The sequence below is a fragment of the Lygodium microphyllum genome, chromosome 1 (assembly GCF_053477565.2).
Source record: "Lygodium microphyllum isolate KBCC chromosome 1, Lygodium_microphyllum_v1.1.10, whole genome shotgun sequence".
NCBI classification, from domain to species: Eukaryota; Viridiplantae; Streptophyta; class Polypodiopsida; order Schizaeales; family Lygodiaceae; genus Lygodium; species Lygodium microphyllum.
The window spans coordinates 20,151,676-20,163,492 of NC_141135.1; the positions used below are offsets into that span (position 1 = coordinate 20,151,676).

Consider the following 11,817-nt stretch of genomic DNA (forward strand, 5'->3'; position numbering starts at 1 on the left):
ATGCATGTTTACCCGATGTCCTCAAACCTGTTAAAATAAAAAAAAAGTTAGAATAATAAAGTCAATAGTTATAATTGATATAGCTAGTAGTATTAGAGTCGGGAGGTAGTTAGAATTCTTACCAGAACAATCGCTGTATCCTGGAAAGTCATGCATTGTCCACATCAACACTGCTTTTAAGTCGAAGTGTCGAGAGGAGGGAGGCCTACTAATGTCCACTACCGCAACACCTCTCCATAGTTCCTCCAACTCATCAATCAACGGTTCAAGATAAACATCCATATGCTTGACTTTATGTTTCCCTGGAATCAGAAGGGATAACATAAGATGTCCCTTCTTGATCGCCATTGATGGTGGAAGGTTGTAATTCACCAACACAACCGGCCACACGCTGTATGCGGTGCTCTTGAAACCAAACGGATTCACTCCATCCATACCTAGGCCAAGTCTCAAGTTTCTGGGCTCTGTTTTAAAGCTGGGCCACTCATCTTCAATATGCTTCCAAGCAGGAGTGTCTGCAGGAATTCTCCACATGCCATCATCTGATCGATGCGAGGAATGCCATGACATGAGCTCTGCTATGGATTTGCACTTGAACATGTGTTTGATGCGAGGAATTATAGGAAAGTGTCGCAAGACTTTACGAGGTACATCAAAACTCTTCACATCTGTTCTATACCTTGCTTCACCACAAGTGGGACACTGTCGAGCCTCCTTATGCGTCCCACGAAAGAGAATGCAATCATTGATGCATGCATGTATGCGATCATAATCCAATCCTCCAAGAGATGTCACATAGCGCCTCGCTTTGTCTCTTGAGGTGGGTAGTCTATTCCCCTTTGGAAGCATGTTTGATAATAGCCTGCATCCAATATCATCAATTAGCCCATAACCCTAAACCCTATACTGTAAACCAAAAACCACTAACTCAAATTTGCAAGTTACAATGCTTACTTCAATAATGCGTCAAGACTTGCATTGCTCCATCCATAAACTGTTTGTATATTGAGCAGTTCAAGTGAAGCACGTAAAATAGAGAATGTGCACCCTTCAAAAACCGGTGTCGATGAAGCGTTGTAGAGATGCTCTTGTTCCATATCATTGTCGTCCACACCTTTGCGATCATCCCTAAAAAGATTCCGTACCATGTCATCAAACACTTCCTCTTCCACAACTTCGTGGGGTGCAGGGCTATTGTCATCCCTTTCCCACTCATCTCCGACAAGAGATCCTGAAGCTCCAGCATCATCTCGTCGACGCTTTGCATGCTCTCGCCGTGCGTATGGCACCATGTTAGGGTGTGGTACTGCATCCTGCTTCAATCACAGTATATATATTACAACGCGCTCCATTAATTTGCACACCATGAGTTATTTTAATACTTTCAATTCACATCTTCTCACATCTAAACCTGTTTGAATCCATTCTCCATACATCGAGATGTGATTCAATGTAATTCGACGCGCTCGTACAATGCACCCTTGACATCGATTACACGTACACTTGATCCTTTGTGCCAGCCACACGTCGCGATCACGATGACGCATTGTCTCATCCTCACCAGAACTGCTTGAAGAGGATGATGACATGCTATGTCCAAAATAACCAATACAGAAGTAGGATCAGTTTTTAGTGAAATCATACACATCCTATGCACAAAACAATGGATACACAAGAATAATCAGTTTTTAAAAAAAGTATAAACAGTCTCTGTGTCGCGTGTACAGGCGCGTCTACAATGTGTTCTGCTGCGCTTTTACACGCGCTTTTACACGCGTGCTTTTCGCGTTTACCTGCCGCGCGCATCGCTTTCTTTCTTTTAAAAGCGCGCCCTCTTTCAAAACACTTCTTCTTTCTGCGCCCGCTTTCTTTCTTTCAAAAGCCCTTCTTTTAAAACCGAACCTGCCTCTTCCAACCAGCCTTCTCCCTCTTGGACTACCCAAAAGAAGCAAAGGGTGCAGACAACATAGAAAGGGAGAGAGAAGCAAGAATCAACGAACTCACTTTTCAAAGACTTTTCAAAGAGGTTGGTTGTCGTTTGTTTGTTTTGGCAAATCTGTCGCTTTCTTTCTTTCCACCCGTGCTATGTGTACTTGAAAGCGACAGAGGATAGAATTGTAAGAGATATTGTAAGAGATATGTTTATTTTCTAGAATGGTAGATATATGTTGTAGGTTATATATTGTAGGAGATATATTGTAGGAGATATGTTTATTTTTTATATGCATGTTTTGCTTGGTTCATTGAGGCGGAATTTCGACGCTTCGCAGATTCTTCATGGATCCAGGCTCTTCCTCCGATCCGTTGGCATACGCCACTTGGATGATGGAGATGATAAACCATTTTGGGCGCCATCCTAATCCAGTGGAGCTGACAGAGTATATGTATGCCCATCCTCCTCCTAGACTCCCAGGTCACACCGCGCCCCCAAGTACACAAGCCTCTCCACTGCCGTCTACGCCTGCGAGTCCGGTGAGACGTACCCCTGCGCATACACGCTCACCGAGGAGACACACCCCTGCACGGACACACTCACGCACACCCTCCTCTGTACCGTCACGTGAGGGCTCACGGCCACCATCACGTGCTCCCTCACAGTCACAGTCACGTGCAGCCACCCCTAGTCATGGCTACTCCCGCAGTACAGATGAGAGCCGACGCCGCAGTAGGGAGAGCGGGAGTGGAGGATTATGCGGCGGGTGCTTTGGTGGGGGGGGTAGTAGGGCACGCGGTGAGAGAGGGCATGGAGGGAGGCATGTACGAGGAGACAGTGAGGAGTCGGAGGAGGCGAGAGAGGTGGAGGGAGAGATTTTCTACGATGTTACGGATAGGGGCGGGGTAGTCATGGATGCGAGAGGGAAAGAGGTGATGGAGTATATGCGGGGGGTAGTTTCAAACATGTATAGAAACTGTTTTGTAAAATTTAAAGATCAGGAGAGCCGGTTAGTTAGGGAGGTCCTAGATAGTGTACATAGTCGGTACCCCAATCCCCCACGAGCGACATTCTCGGATGTATGGGGAAGGACGCGAATAAGGGAGATCTTAAGTAATAAAAGATCTCACCTTAAGAAACTCGCGTACGATGATGGGGTGAATGTAGCTGCGGGTGGCTATCCTTGTGAGAAACCTGCCACTGCCCACAAACGCGAGTGGAAGGAGGCAAAGAAGCGCGTAGAGGGAGGCGTGAAGAGCAGGCAGCATGTGGAGGCACGACGGATCCAGATGGAGACCATTGGATCGTCGCATTTCGGATCTGGCGGCGTCGAGTCGTGGGAGGCAGAGTTCGTAAGTAACTTGCCTCTTTATTTGATTGTTTGCCAAATTCATTGATTCTATGATTGTTTTGATCTTACAAACTATCTTGATTATGTTACAGCGACGGGTTATGGGGAGGAGGCCCACAGCCCACGAGACTGGGTATGCTCGCCGCAATAGCAGACGTGACACGTGGGCCATCTTCAGAAACGAGGGACGTATTACGGATGCGCAGTTTGACGCGGCCATGAGACCATACGGTCGACAGGTACTTGAAAACTCTAAATGAATGATTTCGGTTTATTTAATTGCATATATATGTATACTTACATACGGTATATTTCTTGAACAGGCACAAGCTGCTGATGCTCCTGCCCCTGATGATCCAGCCGCCACTGCTGATGTTCGTGCCACTGCTCCTGGTGGAGGCGAGCACCACTTATCGGAATATACCGATGCGAGCTCCTCTGATCATGGAGAGAGCACAGGGTCCTCATCATCCTCTGATTAGCTTTCAGAATACTGTAGGATGTGGTTGTACAAAAAAAATTTGTAACTGAAAACATGGGATTTTTTGCACCTAGCTCCCTATTTGACTTTGTATATATTTGTTCCTAATTAAAGCCATGGGCTATTTTGACATATGGACTCCCTTGTACACAAATGTATCATGTATTGACAATGTATTGAATCGTGAGTCTTGAGTCGTGTATTAAGTTTTAGATAGTAATATTGAATCGTGTATTCATAGAGAGTGAGTCTCGTGTCTTGAAATCTAAATCGCTCTTTTTTTGTGGTGCAATGCACCAAAAAAAAAATCCAGAGAGTGCCTTTGGGTGCCTGGATGCTGGAACAGCATCCAGCCACCCAAAAGCACTCTCTGGATTTTTTTTTTCCCTCTGTGATCGCGTGTATAAGCGCGTGTCATCTGTCAAAATCGCGTATATTTACACGGATAGTCTGTTAGATTCGCGTGTAAATTCGCAGCAAAACTGTCCAGAACGCGTGTATGGGGTCGTGTATTTGCGCGACTGGCTGTCACTGTACACGCGCTTTTACACGCATGTCTCTGGCCGTGATGATACACGCGCTATTACACGGGCCCGACACTTTTTTTCCCAAGTCATTTTGTGCGGCTAGGAGCGCGGGTATGAGCCCAATCCCTTGTAGTGAATCACCCATCTTTTCATAGACTGCCCAAAGCGGAAGTCATCCTCCGGTTTATCTAATTTGTCACCCGTCCCATTGGGGCTGTTTGTGTTGAAAACCCCGATGGGGAGGCCACACCTATTCCCTTGTGAGTTATGATCCAAGCCCAAACGAAGCAGGCCGGCATCTCTCTGCTAGGACCTAGCAATCTTGATGCAACCTCAGTAGGAAAGAAAAGCCATAGGCAAAGAAAGAAGAGATCGGAAGCTAAGGTCGCATTAAAGACCGATGGTGCTACGACCCTACCTAATGGAAAGAAAGTCTCAGACGTAGAGGCAGAGACTTCAGCCCCTAAAACAACCCAAAAGGGAAGCGCTAAGATAGGGGAATATCCGCATCCAAAGCAGCAACTAGAGGCCATAGAAAAGGTGAAGGAATGGGTGAGGGAGGCTCAGCAGCATCTCAAGGATGCTGAACCCATCATAGAGGACGAGATCGATGATCTCTCCAGCATGAGCGCGCCAATGTTGCCACCTCAAACGGCCGAAGCCACTGTGCCATCAGCAGTGCCGCTGAGACCATGTCTAGACGCAATAGAACCGCAGAACAGCCGCGGCCAGTGGCCAGGACAGTCTAGGCTAAGAGAAGGACAAGTGTCTGGACCACGTTAGTGACCATGCCTGTAACACTTAGCCTGGGGGACCTGCTTAAGCAGCACCCTGCCCTATGGCAAGACCTTAAGCAGTGGGTTGAGGGATCGCAAGAGCAAGCCACGGCAGACCCTCAAGACCAGGATGCGGAAACACAATTGCCAAGTTTGACGCTACACTCCGTACCTAAAGCCTTGCACATCAACGCCTTTTGGGAGGGCTCTGAGATGCACGTAGTCCTGCCGGTCCTAGCCCTGGGTGACACAACAAGGAAGGGAATTGTAGACACGGGAACCGGGATTAGTGTGCTTAGCCATGCAGTGCTGCAGACTTGGGGAAACCCGCCTGTTGAAGCTGCTCGGTTTAATGTCATGCTAGCAAACGGTATGAGAGTGAAGCCATTCGGGGTCTTGAAGAATTGGCCAGTAAAGATCGCAGGTTTCCAGTTCTCTGTCGACTTTATAGTCATGAAGGGAGTGGACTATGATATCCTATTGGGCCGACCCTGGATGTGCAATGCTAGAGTCATCGAAGATTGGGGTAACAGCCTGATCTTCCTTGGCAGTAGAACTGACGTCGTAAGAATAGAGATGGATACTTGGAAGACCTCACCAGTCGACCTAGACGCCATCTCTGCTATGCTCAAAGGGAACACTCAGGTCAGGGAACCCTATGGGTCCTTGACTAAGTATATCCCATGCCTAGAGGATGAGCAGGATTGGATGCACATTCTCGCTACAATTGACCTGCCATTCTCAGACCATGAGGTGTATGAGCAGGCCATCAAGACAATTGGCAAGACACACGAAGCACTCTCTACACCCGTCTACATGATGGCAGCAAGCCTCCATGAAAGGCCTAAGCATGTCACCTTCCAAGTACCATCCAACAAAAGGGAACTCCAGGGGGTACTCGAATATCTAGCAGACTAGCGGGTAACCCAGCTGCCAACTTCAAACTGCTCCAGGATTTCTTAGAGAATCCTAAGTGGCAATGGACCAGAGTGCATGAGCTGAACCTCATGTATAACTGGGCCCTGATTCCAGACCAACAAGACAGGGCATTCCAAGCCCTAGGAGACGATGGCCAGTTGAATGACAAAGATTCCTGCGATGAATATGAAGACTGCCAATCCTTCAGTGGTGAGAGCGAGGGTGAAGTGGATACCATAGAGTACAACACGGATGGACGGGAAATTGAGCAGATACGAGCAGACGCCAAGCCACAAAAAAGGCAGGCCCTTAGACTGGAGCAAGGAGTCATGCACATGGAATGTGATCGTGTGTGGTTGGAATGTATGGGGGCCATAGACCTGGAGCAACCAGGCCTAGCCCAATCAGGAATGACATCAATACTTAGAACCAAATCGCCATTCAAATTGTTGCCACCAGGGGAGACCACCTCTTCTAGCAAAGATGGAGGGTTTGACTCTAAATTGGAAGTTACTTCGGATAGCGACCCAGAGATCCCTAGGCCGCCCATGACCAGACACACCAAGGGGGACTTACTCGTCCACCTGAGACGTAGACGGTCACATCAGGATAGGGCAAATCACCCCAAAGAGACACGATCAGAAGAGCAGCGAAAGCCGCAGGACCTCCCTAAGAAATTCACTAAATTCAAAAAAGGGGATAGGGTAATGGTTCTGCTATGTGCCAAGCATCAAGGGCAAACAAGCAAACTAATCGAAGGACCAGCCAAGGTCAAGGAGGTAAACCTAGCCTTAGAAGGGGAGATACCGTGACCATTGTTCATTGCCGATGACTTGACTAGTAAGGAAGAGTTGAGTCTTGTCGCTCTCTTGCGAAAGTACATGGACGTATTTGCCTGGTCCTTAGAAGAGCTACGAGGGGTAGATCCGAGTGTTGTGACTCACAACATACCCATGACGTCGGACGCAACGCCGATCAAGCAGCGACCATACCCCATGAATCCAAAACACACCCATGCTATCAAGGAGGAAATTGACAAGCTAATGAGAGCTCGATTCATTTACAAAATTGAGCACACAGACTGGGTATCACCCATAGTCATTGTGATGAAGAAGAATGTTAAAATCCGAGTGTGCGTCAATTACAAAAAGGTGAATGCTTCTACAAAGAGAGACAACTATCCCTTGCCGTACATCAAGCACATGCTTGAGAGAGTGGCAGGCAAGGAAGCCTACAGTTTTTTGGATGGCTTCTCAGGGTACAACCAGGTGCAAGTGAATCCTGCAGACAGGCACAAGACCCGTCTTTGCCACTGAGTGGGGCGTCTTTGGATATGTAGTCATGCCCTTCGGGTTGACCAATGCCCCTGCCACTTTTCAACGCCTCATGTGCGCCATCTTCAAGGACATGCTTCGCAAGGAGTTAGAGGTCTTTGTCGACAACCTGTGTGTCCATTCGACCTGGATCGAACACCTAGACATACTCCGCGTAGTCTTTGAACGGTGCCGCTTATATCGTCTCTCCTTGAACCCCTTGAAATGTCAGTTTTGGGTGAAGCACGGATGCATCTTAGGACACGTGGTGTTGAAGAATGGCATTGCCACGGACTTCTCGAAGGTCAGGGTTATCGTTGACCTTCCATCCCCAAGTAATTACAAAGGAGTTCAATGTTTCTTAGGTCACATAGGATACTATCGGTGGTTTGTACTGAACTACGCAGCACTGATCGCTAGGCCATTGTACAAGCTACTAATTGTCTTCGAGTGGACCAAGGAATGCCAACGGGTGTACGAAGAATTGAAAAAGGCTCTGACAACAGCACTAATTCTACGAACCCCAGATTGGACCATTACCTTACACGTACACATTGATGCTTCTAAGTTTTTCGTGGGGGCAGTGTTGTGCCAACCTGGTGAGCATAACCTAGATTACCCAGTGAGTTTTGCTAGCAAGCAACTCACTGAGATGGAGATGAATTATTCAACAATGGAAAGGAAGGGATTAGCCATGGTGTTCCCCGTGAAGAAGTTCCAGCATTACCTATTGGCCCACCCCTTCACCTTCTTCGTGGACCATCAAGCCCTGCTCTATTTAGTGAATAAACCTTGTGCTACAGGATGTATAGCTCGATGGCTCCTCCTGCTCCTAGAATTCGATTTTTCCGTGGTGGTACGGAAGGGAAAACAGCATTACATGGCTGATCATATGTCCCATATACCCACAGGAGAAGCCGTTGGACAAGGCATCATGGACGAGTTACCTGACAGCCACTTATTCCAGCTGTCCAGCGAAGGAGATCTATTTAGGGCCGATCTGACACCATACTGGGCAGACGACATAGTCCAAGTGCTTGAGCATAGACTACCCGAATGACCAATAGAACGGGCACGACTTAGGTGCTTGATCCTCAAAATCTAGCCCTACCAGCTGATTGCAGGCCAACTCTATAGGCTGGGGCAAGACATATTGTTTTGTAGGTGCGTGTGTGAGCATGAGATGCATGATGTGCTCTCAGAGGTGCACAGCAGCATTGTAGGAGGACACTTTAGCGGAGACACGACAGCACGGAAGGTGCTGCAGTCCCAGCTATGGTGGCCCACACTTTTTCGCGATGCTAAGTAATTCGTCAAGCATTGTGACGAGTGCCAATGGACAAAAGTCCCGATTCGTTAGGATCAAATGGAGTTAACCCCTGTTATTGCTTGCCAACCCTTCGAAAAATGGGAGATTTACTTTATAGAACCCATCAACCTCACGACGCAATACTCACAAGCCAAGTACATCGTGGTGGCCACGGATTACCTCACGAAATGGGCAGAGGCGAGAGCCACACGAATAATTGTTCTAGGATGACTACCAAGTTCTTATGGGAGCAAGTAATCTCGCGCTTTGGGTGCCCCATCGAACTGGTTAACGACCAAGGAACACACTTCATCAACGAAGTGATAGCCCATCTCCTATCTGCCTTTCTTATTATCCATCACAAATCCTCACCATACTACCCTCAGACTAATGGCCAGGCAGAATCAACCAAAAAAATTCTCATCAACGTCCTGACTAAAGTAGTCTCAGCCTCACGAAGCGACTGGGATAACAAGTTGATGGCAGCCTTGTGGGCCTACCAAACGGCTTATAAAATGGCCATCGGTCAAATACCTTTTAGGCTGACCTATGGGACTGAAGCCATTCTCCCATTAGAATTCTTCGTCCCTAGCCTGAGAATAGTGCTCCAAGAACAATGGGAAGGGAAGGAAGCATGGACGCAACGCTTGGTCGAGCTGGAACGCCTATCAGAGACTCGTCTTCTAGCCACCCATGCACTTATCTGCGAGAAAGCCCGATGCAAGAGCTGGTTTGATAAACATGTCAAGCAATGGGAGTTTGAGCAGGGTGACTTAGTGCTCCTCTACTCAGTTAAAGGACATAAGCAAAAGATGTAATTCAAAGGTCTCGGACCCTTCAAGGTTCGGACAATCAGCCGAACTGGTAATGTCAAGCTTGAGACACTGGACGATGAAGGAATAGGCTTCTTCAATGGCAACTGTATCAAGAAGTACTACCCTCCCACTCATCCTTTGCATGAGCCACCAATGTTAGAACCGCCTGTCAAGATACGAGTAGCCACAATTACTGAAATCTACGATAATGAGGAAGCTATAGAACCCGCCTACCTCCATGTCACGGTCACTGCCAAGCAAACGTGCTCCTTCAACACGTTGATGAGGGGGCAGATTTCAATGTCTTAATGCACAAGCATTGGATCCAACTTGGCAAACCACTACTTCATCCCACATTGGCCAAATTAAGCCCATACGGGGCTCAATCCTACGCGCTTCTTGGCAAATGCAGAGTCCCCGTTTCTATCGAGTCTGAAACTGTCCCCATGCTATTTTACATATTGCCGAGTACCACGGACGCAGGCATGGAGTCATTGCCTGGGCGAATCTTTAAAAAGTAGACTCGCTGCAATGTTGATTATGAGTCGTAGCGCATCCACTTAGCAATCGGCAATGTGCGCATTGTCACAGCTTTCAGCAAGGGCCTCGTAACACCATCACCATTCACAGGGCCACCGATAGAAATAGCCGTAGGCAAGACTAAGGCGGGGCGTAATGCATGTCTGTCACTCCCAGATTCCCATAAACCGCAGGCCGCAGTAACCAAAGAAAAACCCCAACAGCCTCGCTTGTAATGGGTGCCTAAACAGCCTTGAGAACCACCTAGGACTAGACACGCATGTCTGCATAAGACCTACAATTCTAAATCTAGGAAACCAAGATGCCATCACCGGAAGTGCTGCGTGATTAAGCAAATATGGGTCCCTAAAATCCTCCTACATGCGCAAGGATACTATGACGGGAATGCCTTGCTGTGGATCCCTAAGGCCACTACTGCCAAGGGCACTAATCCTACGCTAACCTCAAGTCTGATCAACCCATGTTCCCCGACACCTCAAAACCATAGGCTGCAGTGCTCTCCAGAGTCCCAGCCATCCGACTCCTCTATGCGTCGGCCCAAGAGAGTCACACAAACCTATTGACCCAAACAACTTCCACCACCATAGGTGGCATCATCCGACCAGGTCAACCTGCCTCTCTGCAGCCTAGCTGACTACAGCAGCCCAGCTGCTGGGACCGAACCTAACCCACCCATCTTGCCAATAGCCAGGTTGCCGACTCAAAGGGACTCCCAACCGCAACTCTGTACAGTTAGAACCTCTAGTTCTAGCAAACCTCAACCACCCATCGGCCTTACGCCCTCCTATGAACGAAAGTCATTTCTAACGCTGGCCACTGACCTTGCAGAGGACACCGGAGATGATGTGGTGGACTGCATCAAACAGCTCAATGCCACCTTTGTAGCTCTGGCTCTCAGCTATGACCGCTTGGACTTGGGTCTATTTAGTAGAACCCTTTGCAAGAAAAGTGCGCAATATGCCTTGCTCTTGGGAGACTTTTGAATTTGCCTTTGCGCAGGATTCTCACTCTGCCCCGCTGAGTTGCTCGCTAGCGAGGTCTCCAAAGAGCAAGCCATTAAGCAACGCCTCATCACATCATATAACCCACGGACAATCACCGACCAAGAGATCGCAAGGTTATCCCACCTTGCTGATATAGGATCACCCTTCTTGAGGTAGTGGTATGCTCTTAGGTTTCAATGGAAAGTCGATGGATGTCGCATAATGACCAACGCCGAACAACGCCGAGCCATCAAAACGGCCGAGTATGATCCCACCTACGTCGCGCCTACCTCGTATAGAGTGTTAACCACTCTTAGAGATCGACCCATGGACGAGCATATCACAGGACATCCCTATCTTGACTGCCTCTTAACAGAGGAAGAGCTCCACATCGCAAGTCGGGTCGACTCTGGTGATTTCCTCACAGATATCCTCACATACATCACACATGTAGGAATTCGGCCCTTTGATCTAGACCGCGCTGCCTCAATTGGAATATAACCCCAACTTCTACGCTTGGCTCCTACAAAAATAAAGATGAACGCCTTGGCCTCGCAACCTCTAATCTTGGGATGGATTCTTCTTTTCCAAAGGGGGAAGGGGTAGTAAGGTGGATAAACGAAAAAAAATCTAAAAAGTAAACCAAGTGTGAATTGCTTAAAATTGAAATGCAAAAGTAAAAGGTGGTGATAGAAGTTTGAAAGGCAAAGTTAAGGCTATGTTCAATAAAATCTGCTATCCTTTTGTTTTTCCAGGAAATTAGTTGCCAAAAAATACTAAAGATGGAAATGGCTAAATGTGCAGGTGGCGACCATGGCAAGCCAGGACAAAGCAGTCAAGCTTTCCTTCTCGGAGGAGGAACAAGTAAAGT

At 47.8% G+C, this 11,817-nt stretch overlaps 1 protein-coding gene across 1 annotated transcript; it reads right to left on the minus strand.

Moving 5' to 3' along the window:
• Positions 1-950: 950 nt before the first annotated feature.
• Positions 951-1,589, minus strand: LOC148040894 (uncharacterized). Its single transcript, XM_087687217.1, has 2 exons — positions 1,404-1,589; positions 951-1,316 (listed from the first exon to the last, which is right to left on the minus strand). The coding sequence occupies exons 1-2, from the start codon at positions 1,587-1,589 to the stop codon at positions 951-953; spliced, it is 552 nt and encodes a 183-aa protein (XP_087543343.1).
• Between the last annotated feature and the right edge of the window lie 10,228 nt (positions 1,590-11,817).